We start from the raw sequence: 17,380 nt of genomic DNA, 5'->3' as shown, positions 1-17,380 counted from the left end.
AGTATCAGTAAAAACAAAGAGACAGATAGGCAATTGACTAATTATTGAATGTATGTGTGATAGTCACTTTCCTATCTCTGTGGCAAAATACTCAATACCAGAAACTTAAAGGAGGAAAGGTTATTTTGGCTTGCAGTTTCAGTGCATTTAGTGCATAGTAACTGGCTCCAAAGAAGAAATGGCACAACAGAAAAGTATGGCTGAGGAAAGCTGTTCACTGCGTAGTGGCCAGAAAGCAGAGAGAAAAGGGAAGAGCCAGAGACAAGAATACACCCTTCCAAGCCACACTCGCAGTGACTCATCCCTTCTGACCAGGCCTCAGTTCTGAACATGAGACTTTGGGGTACATTTTAGATCTAAACAATAAAATTACACCCTCCAAATGTTCACATCTGTTTCATTATACAAAATGTGTTTAATCCATCTCTAAGAGTCTCTAAATTTATAACAGTTTCAATATTGCTGAAAATTCCAAGTCCAAAGTCTCCTCCAAAACTCAAGGCAAACTTTTAGCTTTGAGCCCATGTAAAAATAAAAAACAAAGTTAAGTATTTCCAATATACAGTGACACAGGGTAAACATTCCCATTCCAAAAGGGAGGAATAAGGGAATAGAAAGGAATTGAGCCAAAGACTGTAACCCAGCAAGGAAAAGATTAAATCCTATAGATTCACGTCCAGCACCCAGGGCAGATCATGGTGAGATGTGAGCTCCAAAGGGCTTAATTGGCCTAGGGTATTGCCATTTGGAGTAGAACTGTGTTTACTATACATGGAATATTTTAATCAAAAGTATCTAGTAGATGATCCATACTACTATTTTTCTATCCCAACCACACAGATGAAGATTTCTGTGTACATTGAATGTAAGATAGGCAATAAAATTTCTTTTCTTTAGGTCCTAGAAATGTATAGTTCTAAACTCTGAAATGAAAGTAGACATAGTCATAAAATTATTCTTGTATTATTGTATCTCATTTTATTATAGAAATAAATTGGAGTAACAAAATAAAGTATAGACTTTATTCCATCTAGTGTTTGTAAACAGAGCCTACTGCCTTTACTTTTAATCAGCTTCCAGGATCTTGTAGGTTATAGTAGACAGTAGTATATAGCAGAAAGAGCTTAGGCTTTGGGAATAGTTATGCTCTAGGCTTAAGTCTCGGCTTCACCATTTCCTTGTTGAGCGAGTTAGGGCAATACACTTCAGCATTTTGGTTTTCCTAATTGTAAAATGGTAATAAATATAGCACTCATCTGTCACCATTATTGTGAAGCCTAAATGAAATAGTGAATGTAAAATGCCAAGCTCAACATATATATTTTTCTCTTTCCCTTTTACAAAAGTTACAGCATTTCTCAAAATACATTCTGCTAAGCTCTAATCCTTCAACATGCTTTTTTTTTTAAAGCTTTTTGGTCTGTGAAAAATCACATACTCCTGTATTCCATTGTTGAGATCCATAATAGATATTACCATATTTAATGGTGGTGAAAAGCTATATTATGAACAGATCATTTTTAACTTTCTTTTTAAAATTAATTTTATTGTACCATTTAAATATGCATAACGATCCATTCATCAAAGGAAATAAAGGACGTACCTGGGGAAAACTAGAGTACTCTGAAAAAGGAGATCAAAGAGGATATCAGAAGATGGAAAGACCTCCCTTCCTCTTGGATAAGAAGAACCAACATAGTAAAAATGGCTATACTTCCAAAATTGTTATACAGATTTAATGCAATCCCAATCAAAATACCAATACCAAATAGAAAATACCAATAGCATACCTCACCAAACTAGAGAAAACATTCCTAAAATTCATTTGGAACCAGAAGAAATCTAGAATAGCAAAAACAATTCCGGGCAACAAAGGCGGGCATCACTAGAAAACTAGAAGGGCGGAAACAACACCACACACACTCAACCACCTTATCTTTGACAAAGGGACCAAGCATGTTCACTGGAGGAAAGATAGCTTCTTTCATACTTGGTGCTGGGAAAATGGGTTTGCTACATGCTGAAGATTAAAACTAGACTCATGTTTCTCACCGTGCACTAAATTAAAATCAAAATGGATCAAAGATCAAAATATTAAACCAGAAACACTGAATCTGCTGGAAGAGAGAATAGGTGGAACTCTTGAGGACACAGGGCTAGGTAACGACTTCATCAACAAATCCCAGACTGCACAGAAAATAGTGCAAAGAATCAACAATTGGGATCTCATTCTATTAAAAAGTTTTTGCACCGCAAAAGAAATCACCAACAGAGTGAAAATACAACAGAAAGAGTGGGACAAAAATTTAGCCAGTAGTCCCTTAGATAAAGGACTAATATCTAGAACCAAAACTAATTAAGAGAGACAAAGGCCACTACATCCTTGTAAAGGGAGCAATCCAAGAGGAAGAAATGACAATCATAAATATATATGCACCAAATACTAGTGCACCCAACTATATAAAGCAAATACTAATGGACATGAAAAATAAACACTAATACAGTAGTAATGGGGGACCTCAATACCCCACTGTCACAAATAGATCAACTAGACAAAAAATAAACAACAAAATACTAGAACTCAACCAAACTGTTGAACAAATGGACCTAACAGATGTTTACAGAGTGTTCCACCCCACAAAATGTGAATACACATTCTTTTCAGCTGCACATTGGATGTTCTCCAAAATAGACCACATACTAGCCCATAGAACATGCTTAAGCAAATGCAAAGGAATTGAATTACCCCATTCATATTATCTGATTATAATGCAATGAAAATGGAAATCAATGACAAAAGAAACCACAAACAGCCCATAAACACATGGAAATTAAATAACACCCTCCTGAACAACCAGTGAGTCACAGATGAAATTAAAGAAGAAATCTGCATTATCTGCAATTAAATGACAGTGCAAACACAATATACTGCAACCTATGGAATGCAATGAAAGCAGTCCTAAGAGGGAAATTTATAGCAGTGAACTCTTATATCAGGAAAACAAAGTGAGTTCAATTAACCTAATGTTGAATTGCAAACTTCTAGAAAAAGAAGATGTCAATTCCAAAGCTCTCAGAATAGAAATTTTAAAGATCAGAGCAGAAATTAATGTAAATGAGACTTAAGAAAACAATACAAAGAATAGAATTGAAGAGTTGGTTCTTTGAATGATTAAATAAAATTGATAGACCCTTAGCCAACCTTATCAAAAAAAGGAAGTGACCCAAATTCATACAATCAGAAATGAAAAGGGTGAAATCATAATAGACTCTGTGGAAATCCAGATGATCATCAATACTTACTTCAAGAACATGTACTCGTAACAAGATGAAAAACAAAAAATGGACAGATTTCTAGATACATATGAATTACCAAAGCTGAACAAAGAAGATACAAAAATTCTAAATAACCCAATATCAATGAAATTGAAAATGTAATTAAAAACTTATCAACAAAGAAGAGCCCAGGTCCTGAAGTTTAACTTTGTTTTTGTTTTTTTTTTTTGGTACCGGGGATCGAACTTGGGTCCTTGCACTTGCAAGGCAGGCAGCGGAACCACTGAGCTAAATCCCCGGCCCCCAAGTTTAACTTTCTTAAACTTAACATTTTTCAAATTTATTTTGCCATTATTTTTTCTTGGAGCACCTATTACTGTTATTAATAGAATACATTTTGAGACAGGTAAATTTAGTCATTAGGGCAAGGTAGTGTTCAGTATCTAAGTGTTTGGCTTCATTGAAGCATAGCTACCATTATTCTGAAGGAAAGATGATGTTGGTTAGCTTAAAAGTTTGGGAGTTTGTGTGTTGTGATAGACAAGATTAGTGTTTAGGTGAACCGAAGTTAAATTGCGTTTTTGCCATTTGTAGCTGTGTGTCCCTGACTGGTGACTAATATCTAAATGAATAAGTCTCAATATCTTTACCTATATAATAACACCACTTCTACGTATCTCACAAAGCTGGAAAATTCCGTTAAACAACTTTGAAAATTAAAAATGGTCTCAGTGGAAGGTAGTATTACTCATACTTTAGGAAAAGCAATTTAGGAATGGTAAATGTAGAAAAGGGCCATCTAGAGGTTGAGTTATAGCTTCTTTCTTTTCTCATTGAGCAAATTAGGATGACATTGGCTACCTGCCTGAAAATATTTTCAACTCTTGTATAATTAAAATGATTCCCAGATGAATGTGTCTGAATGTCAATAGCTCCATCTTTTGTCATTGTTCTTACACATGCTTACAGAAGCCATTTTACAATATGATGTGTAGTTTAGTGTCATGTAGCTATGCCTGGTGCTATTCAATAATGAATTATACTTATGATGTATAATGGCAAAATGTAGCTAACATTTAATTAAATAGCTCTAATTAGTGATTTTAATGTTATCCGGCTTTTTCTCCCTCTCTTTTTTCTTTTGGTGTTGAGTAATGAACCTAGGGCCTTCACACTGAGCTACAGTCCCAACTCTTCTTTCATTTTTTATTTTGAGATAGTCTTGTTAAATCACTAATTTGCCCAGGCTGGGTTTGAATTTGTGATCCTTCTGCTTCAGCTTCCATACTTGCTAGGATTACCTGGCTCATAATTCAACTTTGTACCTAACTGTAATCTATTTCTTTTTTGTTAGGAGACATGTTCAATAGTAAACATTAATATAAAGGATAAGAAATACCTTGAGTTACTGTTTCAGTACTATTTTTCTATTGTTTTACTGATTCATGTCAGTGAAGACAGTGTGTAATTAATTTATTTTCTTATTTGCCCTTATTATACTATCTTGTAGTACCTAGATTCTACAGTTAATAGTTTATTGTATTTGATATTTCATGTAACAATTCATATAGTCAATGTATTACTCACTTATAATTCCATCTTATTTTATGTATTTCAAAGTAAGTTGTACGTATCAGTAACTTCAGTCTTAAACACTTCAGCATACATAACAAGAGTTTGATATTTGTTTGTAGTTCTTTTTTGTTGAGATAAAATTTACAGCAAAATGGACAACCTTAAGTGTACCATTTCATAATACAAATGCATATACTTTTATAATTAAAAACATTTAAAAAATTTTTATTTTAATATAACACAAGCAGATATTAATAAAATATAAAAGCCATTCTATGAAAGAATAATTTTTCAGCACAAAAATTATTAGAGAATAACAATGGTAAATACACTGTATCATGTTCTAAAAAGAATACATTTTCATTTGGTAATCTCAGTTCATTTTTTAGTAATACTATGTCTTTTGTTTGCTTAAAACATTTTAAGTATTCACAAAGTATCACATCTGTATAATTTTGAATAATTTCTTCCTATTTCAGTATATTTATTATTCTTTTTGGTCTTTATTTTTGCTTTCAATTTCTCACACCAGAGAGACAATGTGATATTTACACATGTGTGTTCAACTTATTTCACTTAAAAGTATGTTCTCAAGATGTATCCATTTACCTATAAATGCCTCAAGTTTATCCTTCTTTATGGCTGAATAGTACTCCATTATATAAAAAATCTTTTCTATCCATTGATCAGTTGATGGGCATTTGGGTTGTTTCCAAGATTTAGCTATTACAAACTGTGCCACTATAAACATGAGTGCACATATATCATTGTGGTGTGATGCTTTTAATTCTTTTCGGATGATACCCAGAAGGGGAATAGCTGGGTCAAACGGTTCTCTAATCCTAGTTTTTTGAGGAATTTGCACACTGATTTCCATAGTGGTTGCATCAGTCTGCACTCCCACCAACAGTGGAGAAGGGTCCTTTTTCCCCACAGCCCTACCAGCATTTGTTGTTAGTTGATTTCTTGATGATAGCCATTCTTTCTGGAATGAGATGGAATCTCAGCGATGTTTTCATTTGCATCTCTTGAATGAACAAGTCTTTGGCATGTAGGAAGCCAGTTTTCCTAGCACCATTTATTAAAGAGACTATCTTCCAGTGAACATGTTTGGCCTCTTTGTCAAAGGTAGGGTGGCTGAGTGTGTTTGAGGTTCTTTCTGCATCTTCTAGTCTGTTCCATTGATCTTCAGGTTTGTTTTTTTGCCAGTACCGTGCTGGTTTTATCACAGAAGCTCTGTAGTATAATTTCAAACCAGGGATTGTGATGCCTCCTGCCTTGCCTTTGTTGCCCAGAATTGTTTTTTTTTTCTATTCTAGGTCTCTTCTGATTCCAAATGAATTTTAGGAATGATTTCTCTAGTTCTGTGAGGTATGCTAATGGTATTTTGATTGGGATTGTGTTAAATATATATAACAATTTTGGGAATATGCACATCTTCACTATGTTGGTTCTTCCAACCCACTAGCAAGGGATATCTTTCTATTTTCTGATGTCATCCTCGATCTTCTTTTTCAGAGTACTGTAATTTTCATTTGAAAGATCTTTTAACTTCCTTTGTGAGATTGATTCCGAAGTATTTCATTTCTTTGATGCTACTGTGAAAGGTATTGTTTCACTAATTTGTCTGCAAGTTTGTTGTATGTGTACAGGAATGCTATTGATTTTTGAGTGTTGCCTTTGTATCTAACTACACTACTGAATTTGGTTATTAAATCCAGAAGTCTTTTGGTGGAATTTTTTGGGTTGTTATGTAAAGTATAATGTCATCTGCACATAATGATAATTTAACTTCTTTCTTTCCCATCTTTATTCCTTTTATTTCTTTCTCTTGTGTGATTGCTCTGGCTACTGTTCCCAGAACTATATTGAATAGGCATGGTGATAGTGGACATTTTTGTCTTGTTCCTGATTTTAGGGGGAAAGCTTTTAGGTTTTGACCATTTAGTATGATCTTGGCTGTTGATTTCTCATAGATGGCTTTTATCAGATTGAGGTAAAGCCCATCTATTCCAATTTTCTGTAGAGTTTTTATCATGAATGGATGTTGGACTTTGTCAAATGCTTTTTCTGCAACTATTTAGATGATCATGTGATTTTTGACTCTGTTGATACAGTGTATTATGTTTATTGAATTGTGTATGTTGAACTATCCCTGCATTCCTGGAATGAATCTTACTTGGTCATGTTGTATAATCTTTTTGATGATTTGCAGCAATCTGTTTGCCAGTATCTTAATAAGGATTTTTATGTCTGTGTTCATTAGAGAAATTGGTGTGTAGTTCTCTTTTTTAGTTGAGTCTTTCTCTGGTTTTGGTATCAGGGTAATACTTCCTTCCAGAAATGATTTTGGGAGTACAGCTTTTAATATTGTGTTCTTGTGTTGCATTTCTGGGGTCTTGATAATTATTTGCCTTGGTGTGGATTTATTTTGGTCATGGCTCATTGGAGTTCTGTATGCCTCACTTATTTGCATATCAAATTCTTTTCCATGTTTAGGAAATTTTCTACCAGTACTTCTTTGAACAGGCTTTGTATTGTTTTTGCATGCTCTCTCTCTCATTGACCCCAGTCAATCTAATATTATTCTTTTTAGCATCAGCTTGCAACTGTTGGCAATTAATCCCCTGGAGAGGAGATTGAAGATCCCGCAGAATGGAACAGCATATCCCTCCCTCCCCGAGCACATCGGGACAGGATAGAAAAATGCCAGTGGGGGTGAAACAGTGGAGGTTGTACAAAGACCAAAGTGACCAAGGGGAGCCAACTGCACATGGGACTGAGATGAGAGCAGCCCTAGGCTGCCCTGCCCTAGGGTGCCAAGCAATACACAGTAAGGAGGCTTGGGTGAGCCAGTGACAGACATCCAAAAAGCTGCTGGGTGACCTTTTTACCTTTATGTTTGTCTTGTCCTACTCATCCTCCACTCTTTCCTCAACTATCTCTCTTGAGGTTATATTTTCATGTGAGTGAATATTTGTTTTATTAAGGTGAAACAGTTCTTTATTCTCGATACCAGTGCTTAGTTCAAAATATTTTTGAATATTTACTCCTACCTTTTGGCTGGATCACTCCATTGTAAAAATGATGTATTTTGTGGAGATTTTCATTTTAATGTCTAATGTATCAATAGTTTTATAGCTACTATTAGCAGTATATATATATATATATATATATATCCATCCAAAATGAATTTATGTTGATCTTGAAGTTTTAACCCATTTGTTAGCCAGGACTATTCACCTATTACCTTGTGATCAATCAAAAGAAATCTAACTATCTCACAGAAAATATAAAGACAGTGACTTCAGTGCATTTTATTCAATATCCAGAGTAATTTGTGGCTTTGTTGAGTGTTATGTTTGGAGGATGGAAAGTGATCACAAAAGTGTATTATTCTCAGGCAAAGGAGAGGAGGTTATAAACTGCTATGGGAAAATCAGCACTGCTAATATCCATTTCTTTGCCTTCCTCTTTTCTATACTTGTCATTGCTCACTTTCTCCTTCTTTCATTCTCTGATGCAGGCATCACAGATTCCAGGTTTCTGCACTTTAATATTTTAGCAAGGGGTGACCATCTAGAAATAGTAGTTTAGTAATGTAGCTGAAATTCTATTTACATTTTAAAGGCCCCTGCAGATTCTAGGATAAGTATGAATTTACTTTATCCATGAAAGAGTCATCAGGTATAAGTAGTGATCTGTACCAACAGACCTTCTGTAGCTAGTGTTTAATTTCACCTTTTTCTCTGTTAGAGCAAAGCAATAATTACTTGATAAAATATTCTTCGATCCATATCAAGTTAATTGAGGAGAATTATATCAGAATTTTGAGACAGTGTTCAATAACATTATGAAAGAAAAAATTGGAGTATAAAATATTTTTGTCATCCTTTAAAGAACTTTTATGGATTTTTATTTCATTAAAGATACAGAGCAAATAATGAAAATGAGAATAAAACCAAGAATTTTTAGCACTAGAATTGAAATGTGTGTTGTACTTAGGATCAAATGTCAGATGGAGTCACTTAAATATGACTAGCTTTGAAAGGACTGGAAAGACCAACGTTTATTGCAAAATTAGAGTTTTTGTTGCTAAAAAATTCTACACTTAAGTCCAATGTCTGCCAAGTTTGCCCAACCTTATTGAGGAGACCTCTGGGTTATCCAAAATAGAGTGATCATCACAGGATTTTATATTAAAGAATACTGGTTAACACAATTATGTGAGGGAATTTTGTTCCTATTGTATTTATCACATCTTGATAAGAATAACTATGTCCCAAGATCTGCTTTTATTTTATCTACAGTGACCACTTTATCTGCTTTATATAATCATTTGTGTGTGTGTGTGTGTGTGTGAGAGAGAGAGAGAGAGAGACTTCTTGATGTGAAAGGTGATGATGACAGAGATGTAACTGCTTACAAACAATTCAGCAGTTAGGGGTGTGTGTGTGTGTGTGTGTGTGTGTGTGTGTGTGTGTCTTTTGAGAGCTATTAGGGATATCTTTCTAGGTATTTTTGTGAACTGAGGAGTCATATATAGTCATGTTACCTGCTCAGTGCTATGAGAAAGTGTTCACATGATGAAGAAAGGAAACTAATGAGACCAAAGATAATTTTAACTCATAATACAACAGAATTTTTCCTTTGATCTTAGAGTCTCAATTTTATTTCAGCCTATTACTTTCTCTTATGTTAACATCACAATTATGTGAACTTTTGAGCTCTTGAAGCAGCAGTATTAGAAAATAAAATTAATTTAAGGGTCAAGGATGGTTTGGTTGATGGCAATTGCTAACTTTTACTGATTTTCTTTGCTCTTATTTTATTTTTATAGAAGAAGCTACTATGGAGGTAACTGGGCCAGTTTTAGCTTTTCAGGACTGTTATCCTGGATAAAGGAATATCAGGTAAAGTTCTTATCTGATCTCTTCATTTGCTGGGCTATATATTGTGTCATATAATATCTCTACTTTGAGGAAAATCCTAATCTTTACATTAATATAGGCTTGATATCTTATTTTTATGCTCTCACTTGACAAATATATGAACAATCACTTTTTTATCTGTTTTTCTGATGCCTTCATATTATCGATGTAACTTTTTAAAGATAGGTAGGTTGGCCGAAGAGTAACTATATTAACTTAATACTATTATTCCCTAGTGACTCTGTGTGTCTATACTTGATCTTAGCCAAAAGGCCAAGAAGCGATTTGTATGTCTAAATATAAGAAAAGAGTTTTTCTTAACCCAATTATCTTTCACACACAGTATCCCAGTCCTTATAAAGTCTCACATATTACTAATACTCTTTAAGTTAGCATATTTTAAACAACAACAACAACAAAAAACCCCACAAAAAACTTCATAATTATTAGGGAAGATACATTCATTTGAAACTATTTCTTTCAGTAGTAGCTTTTGCATGTTCTTCTAGGCCGTCTGAGAGAATCAATAAAAGGAAAAAAAAATTAATATAAAGGCAATAACTTTTCCCAAGGATAGGATCTCACTACTACAGCTGTGGGATACCAATGTTGAATACCAAGCTTTTAGAGATCACTTGCCATAATATGGAGAGTTGGTTATGTTATGGAGTTTACCAATTTTTAAAAGACAGACTTTAAAAACTTTTCTAATTTTATATAAATGTGCATATGTGACTTGAAATTATTGCTTTTTGGGGGGGGGGTTGGGTTTTTTTGGTACCGGGGATTGAACTCGGGACCTTGCGCATGCGAGGCACTCGGCGGAACCACTGAGCTAAATCCCTGGCCCTGAAATTCCTACTGGGAACATCTTACATGGAATCTGAAAGTGCTCTCTTTAAAAAATTTCAACTGTTTAGAAAGTAGAATGATACATTCTATAAAACTATTCAGTTAACTAAGAATAATATGGTAAAGTATATGCCAGTAACATTGTACTAAGCATTGTAGTTGTATTTGATTTAATGGTATACAGGACAGATATTCAAGATGCAGCAAAATTACGGTCTGAATATTATTGCATGAAATGAGTATGGAGATATAAGCAATATTTGTAAAGCAACACTTTACATAATAATTCAGACTATATGTAAATCAAGAGTAATATAAGTAGACATGTAGCTATTTTATCTATGTGCCTAAAATACTCACATATTTACGTTGATCAGAAAACGCTTTAGACCTTACTTTGTCACACATGCATGAAAGTCATCTTATATTTATACATATTTAATACTTTGTGAGAAAAGTTGCTAGATTCTCAGAACAACAACAAATGCAACAGCAACAAATACCCCAGTTGACTAAATGAAAAACTTGTGTTGAGTAATAGTATTTTTAAAAGTAACTTTTGGTAATAAGTTAGATTTATTTAAATACAAACATATTTACTGAAGAACCTTTCATTTTAGTGCTTGTTTTAATCCAGGATCTTGATTCTTTTACTATATCCTTTTCTCCTTTACTTTCCCTCCTTCATCTACTACTGTTCTTTTCTCAGGTCTACATTTGAAATTGTATTTTACTTCCCCTTCTACTTATGTCAGGATATTTAATAATATCTAATATTACACTTTATAGTAAGAGCTATATGTCACTACCTTTCTTTAAAGATATGAAATTTAACACAACAAAGCCTTTTAAACCTATTAACGTACTTTATAAAGTTTTAGGTTTAGAAATTTTCAGATCTGAACTTACTTAACACAAATAATAATATATTTATATTTCATTCCTAGTCCATTGAATAAAATGTCACATTTTCAAAAAATTTTGACTGGCAAGTTGTAATCCCAGCAGTCTGGGAGGCTAAGGCAGGAGGACTGAAATTTAAGCCTAGCTGGGGCAATTTAGTGACTTAGCAGGGCCCTGTCTCAAAATGAAAAGGGCTGGGGATGTAGTTCAGTGTGAAGGCCTTGAGTTCAATCCCAAGTACACAAAAAAACCCCATTTTCTCTGAAGAATATATGCATCAAACAGTTTGAAATTTTAAACAGATTAAAATTTGATCCTGGACATTTGGACAAAGCATATCTTGACATCTTAAAAAATTCTCATATATACAAATACTGCTATATCATGTAATTTTTCTCTATAAAATATAGTTAGGAATTACTGAAAATCTTAAGGGACTACTTTCAGCCCTTAGTTTGCATGCTTTGTTATACATTCTTATTTTTATTGTCTTTGTGAAATATAAGATATTCAGAACTGCTTAGAGTCCTTATTCATGTTATGCTGAATATTTTTCAAAAATACTGATATACTTTAAAAATGTGACATGCCTAGTGACTACCCTTCAAAGATGTAAAAGTAAATTGAATGAAGGAAATCATTTTGACCCTGCTATTTTGACAACTAAATGTAACAAAATAAAACTGTTCTATTAACAAATAATTGATAACAGGTATGTTTGTTTTTCAGCAAGTAGAAGGTTGGTTGTTCTGGTTCTTAAGCATTATCAAAACAGCCATGTCTAAATGACTATCAAAATATCACATATTTTGATAGAAATCTATAACAAGGGTAGTTTTTGATAGCATAGATTGTTCATATTGCTTTCTTCCCTTTTCTTTGAAGTTGGCACACTGTTTGAATTGCTTAAATGACTCTGAAGTGATATCCCTTTTTGAGATTTAATGTGTTTAAAGGAAAAGCATGGGTTTAGACAAGATAAATTTTATTAGAAAATCAAGGGTTCTGATTGCTCAATTTAATTAAAACTTCTTATATGTGTTTTGCTTAGGAAAACAGTGACATTGTAATTGAAAGTTCCACATGGCAAGAGCAGATCCTTGAAAATGAAGAAGCCATTGCTCTCAGTAAGAAGAACAAAACAATTAAAAATGTGGAAGTATTTTGTTATGCCAGGTATGAAAAGTATTTATTTAGGATTAACTAAATTAATGATTCTTTTCATGTCTACTCAGAAGAAGCCAACAAAAATTTTTTTTTTTTTTTGTACTGGGGATCGAACTCGGGTCCTTGCGCTTGCGAAGCCGGTGGCAGAACCACTGAGCTAAATCCCTGGCCCCTAATATATAAGTCACATTAGGTTAGGCCCAACCTTTTTATTTTTGGTACTGGGGATCGAACTCGGAACCTTGTACTTGCAAGACAGGTGCTGGAACCACTTAGCCAGCCCACCAACAATAATTTGATGGTTGTTGCAAGTCAAACTGATATAATGATTTTTGCTATTTTTAAATGTAAATTTCCATTTCTTCTATTTAGATTATAATAATAACATTTTAAGTTAATGCCTAACAATTTACCAAACTCTTTTAAATACATTATCTCATTTGATCCCCACAGAAATCTTGTGTTAGAGTAGGGGGCATAGTATTAGTTACATTTTTTTACAAAGTCCTTGACAGAGTTCAGAGCTTATGTAGCTTGCCAAAAATTGTGTCAACTGGTGAAGCCCAATATTAAGCTCCAGTGTTCTTTATCTCTACTTCAGTGTTATCCCAAGTTCACCATCCTTCTTTATTCAGTGAAGCAAAATTGAAGATTATAATTTTCAATTTAAAGAGTAAATTCAATGGTTATAATACAAGGCATGATCAAAAATGCGATGAATATTTAAATTAAAAAATATTTAGTAAAAGACACATTTCCATTAATCTCTCTCAAAATACTTCCCGTCATTTCTAACAAACTTGTCTCATTGTTCTTGGCACTTTTTCTGGAAGTCCTTTCTCATGAATGTCTTTAATTACACTGTTTTTACTGCCTTGATATCCTGAATCAATTCAAAATGTTTACATTTCATGGTCATTTTGACTTTGGGGAAAAGCCAGATGTCGTGTGGTGCCCCATCTGATGAATAAAGTGCATTAGGACATACTGTAATGTTGCATGCCACTTTGCAGCAGCATTCACTGAATTTTGTTTTCACACTTACAAAACAGCAAGAGGAGTCTCTGCTTTGGGCTTTTGTTTTATCATTAGTAAAACATGAAGGGTTTGGACTCAGTGGTGAAGAATATGGCACATACGCTGCAGCGGGCTGTTTGTATCATTGAAAGCTCTACAAGGTTCCCCATCACTGGACTATGATTGCAAAAGTCTTTAGTTCTACAGAATTTTATCACACATACAGATTATTGTACCTACCACCACCGTTGTTACAAAACAGGGCACTTCCATTATCACAAGGATGCTTCTTGTTATAATTTTGTAACCATAGCTCTGCTCTTTGTTCCCTCACCACCAGTCTGTAATTCCTGGCAACCACTAATTGTTTTCTACTCTAGACTCTTCTCATTTTGAGAATGTTACACAGAAGGAACTGTATGGTATATAACCTTTTGCCATTGGCTTTTTAATCTCAGCATAATCCTCTGGAGGTTCATACAGGTTGTTGTGTACATCAAAGACTTCTTCATTTTCTTCCTGCTGAGTAGTATTCTGTGATAAAGATATAAATGTTTAATTATTCACCCATTGAAAAACACCTGGGCTTTTCCAGTATTTGGCTGTTAAAAATAAATCTGTGATATGTGTTGTATACAAGATTTATGTGAACAGTTCTCAAAAATAAATGTTCCTATGGGATAAGAGGGTTGTTTGGGGGGGGTATAAATATCCAACTATAAAATTGCTGGATCATATGGTAATTGAATGTTTAGGTTTTCTTTTGTTTTTCTTTTTGTTTGTTTGTTTTCAGTGCCAAGCTCTTTTCCCAAAGAGCTGTACTGTTTTAAGTTTCTACTGGAAATATGTGAATAATCCAGTTTCTCTACCTCTTTGCCTGAATTTGATTTCACTTCTTTTTATTTTAGCTATTCTGATAGGTGTCTGATGATACCTATTTGTGATCCTAAAATGCATTTCCCTAATGGCTGATTTTGAATACATTTTCATGTGCTTATTTACCATCTATATGCCATCTGTATTTCATTTTAATGAAATTTTTATTAATATCTTTTTCTGTTTTTAGTTGGAATTTTTACTACTATTTCCAGACTTCTTTATTCTAGTTGAATATCCTTTGCCAGATAAATGATTTGAAAATATCGTTTCCAGTCTATGGCTTGTGTTTTTATTCTGTTCAAGAAAGATACTTTACAGAACAAATTGTTTTTCCTTCTAATGAAGTCTAGCTTATCTTTTTTTTTTCTTTTATTGATTATGCTTTTGGTGTTAACTCTGAGAACAGTATTCCTAGGTATAGATCCAGAAGATTATATCCTATTCTTTTAAAAATGTTTTATAGTTTTATATTGTATATTTAAGTCCATGGTCCATTATGAGTTGTTTTTTGTTGAAATTGTGAGGTTTAGGTCTGTGGTTTTCATTCCCCCTCTCCCCAGACCATCATAATGCGAGGTCCATTCATATCTATGAAAGTTCACACCTCAAATGTTTGTAAGTAAAGAGCTTACTGTATTGATCTTTTTTTTTAAAGGTTTCAGTTAAGAATTCATTCATTTTTTTTTTTTTTTCCAATACTGGGGATCGAACTCAGGACCTTGCGCTTGCAAGGCAGGCATGGTGCCACTGAGCTAAATCCCCAGCCTAATGTAGCAGGTTTCCTTTTTATCACTTCTTCACTGGCATTCTGCGTGTGTGTGTGTGTGTGTGTGTGTGTATTCTCTTTTATTAATATCATTGGTGCATTTTAGGTATAAATTATAATGACATTCATCATTGGAAATTTGCACCTTCACATTATCTCTTTGTTCTTATTTTTTCCCCATTCCCCTGCCCTCCCTTCAACCCCGCCATCCCTCCTTATTTACAAAGACTTTGTTTCCATTTTTTCATTTTCTCATATTAATTCCATTCCATTCTTTCCTTTCCCCTACCCCTCCCACTTCCCCTTCCCTTTTGCCCTTTTTCTTCCTATTTCACATTATCTATTATACCTTTTAGTCCTTATTTACACTTTCAGTTGCTCACACTAGAAAAATACTATTCGGTATTTACACATGTGTGTCCTATTTATTTCACTTAAGAGTATTGCCTCAATGTGCATCCATTTAGCTATAAATGTCTCTAATTTCTCCTGTTTTATGGCTGAGTACTCCATTTTATTAAAAAACCACATTTTCTTTATACACTCTCCAGTGGATCAGCAATTGGGCTGCTTCCAAGTTTAGTTATTAAAATTGTGCTGTTATGAACATGGGTGCACATATATCACTATAGTATGATTCTTTTAATTATTTGGGGAAGATAACCCAGCAGGGGAATAGCTGGGTCAAATGGGACTTCCAGTCCTAGTTTTTTGAGGTATCTCCATACTGATTTCCACAGTGCTTGCACCAGTCTACACTCCCACCAGCAGTGGAGCAGGGTTCCTCTTTCCCCACAGCCCCACCAGCATTTGTTATTGGTTGATTTCATGATAGCAGCCATTCTTTCTGTAGTGAGGTGGAATCTCAGCTTTGTTTTCATTTGCATTTCGCAAATGACCAGTGATGTTGAAGATTGTTTCATATGTTTATTTGTTATTTCTACTTCTTTGTCTGAGAAATGTCTGTTCATTTCAGATGCCCATTTTTGGATTGGGTCTTTAAATTTGGGAGGTCTGATGTTTTTAAGTTCTTTATAGATTCTAGATAGTAGACCCTTGATGAACAGCAGGTAAAAATTTTTTCCCACATAGTGGGTTGTCTTTTCTAACTGTTGGTGGTTTCTCTTGCTGTGCAGAAGCTATTTAATAAGAAGAGATCCCATCTGTTGACTGTTTGTGCTAGTTCACGGGCAACTGAGGTTTTGTTCATAAAATCTTTTCCTACACCAATGCCTTCAAGAGTTCTACCTTGGGCCGGGGATTTAGCTCAGTGGTTTTACTGCCTGCTGCGCAAGCGCAAGGACCCCAGTTTGATCCCCAGTACCAAAAAAAAAAAAAAAGAGTTCTACCTAACCTCTGTTCCAGCCAGTTCAGCGTTTCTGTTTTAATATTTAGATCTTTAATCCATTTCGATTTTAGTTTAGTGCATGGTGAGAGATATAGATCTAGTTTTAATCTTTGGCAAGTTGAAACCCAATTTTTCCAGCACCATTTATTAAAGAGGCTATCTTTCCTCCAGTGAGGGTGTTTGGCTCTTTTGTCGAAGATGAGGTGGCTGAGTGTGTCTGGGGTTGTTTCTGCTTTTTCTAATCTGTTCCACTTTTCCTCAGGTCTGTTTCTTTGCCAGTACCATGCTGTTTTTATCACAGTAGCTTTGCAGTGCAGTTTCAAGTTGGGGGTTGTGGTACACACTGCCATGTCTCTGTTGCTTACAATTGCTTTTGCTATTCTACGTCTCTTCTTGTTCCAAATGAATTTTTGGATTGTTTTCTCAAGGTCCGTGAAGTATGCTGCCCGGATTTCAATTGGGATTGCATTGAATCTATATAATAGTTTTGGAAGTGTTGTCATTTTCACTATGTTGCTTCTTCCTACCCAGGAGGAAGGGTTGTCTTTCCGTTTTCTGTATTGTCTTCAATCTCGTTTTCAGAGTGCTATAGTTTTCAGAGAAGAGGTCTTTGATTTCTTTTGTTAGTTTGATTCCTAGGTATTTCAGTTTTTTGGATGCTATTTT

At 34.2% G+C, this 17,380-nt stretch overlaps 1 protein-coding gene across 3 annotated transcripts in view; it reads left to right on the top strand.

The window, feature by feature from the left end:
• The window catches only part of Chm (CHM Rab escort protein), a 251,328-nt gene that overhangs the window by 64,165 nt on the left and 169,783 nt on the right, over positions 1–17,380 (top strand). For all 3 annotated transcript variants that reach the window (XR_015445585.1, XM_087196648.1, XM_004868870.3), the window contains exons 3-4: positions 9,692–9,764; positions 12,589–12,713. Coding sequence is in view for 2 of the 3 variants with exons in the window: in XM_087196648.1 (XP_087052774.1) it covers positions 9,692–9,764; positions 12,589–12,713 (198 nt within the window). In the remaining variant the exon portion in view is untranslated. The remainder of the gene's footprint in view (positions 1–9,691; positions 9,765–12,588; positions 12,714–17,380) is intronic.

Source organism: Heterocephalus glaber, unplaced genomic scaffold (genome assembly GCF_053883595.1).
Source record: "Heterocephalus glaber isolate CG9 unplaced genomic scaffold, H.glaber_assembly_v1.0 deba00001613, whole genome shotgun sequence".
NCBI lineage: Eukaryota > Metazoa > Chordata > Mammalia > Rodentia > Bathyergidae > Heterocephalus > Heterocephalus glaber.
This window is presented reverse-complemented; position numbering and strand designations above follow the sequence as displayed.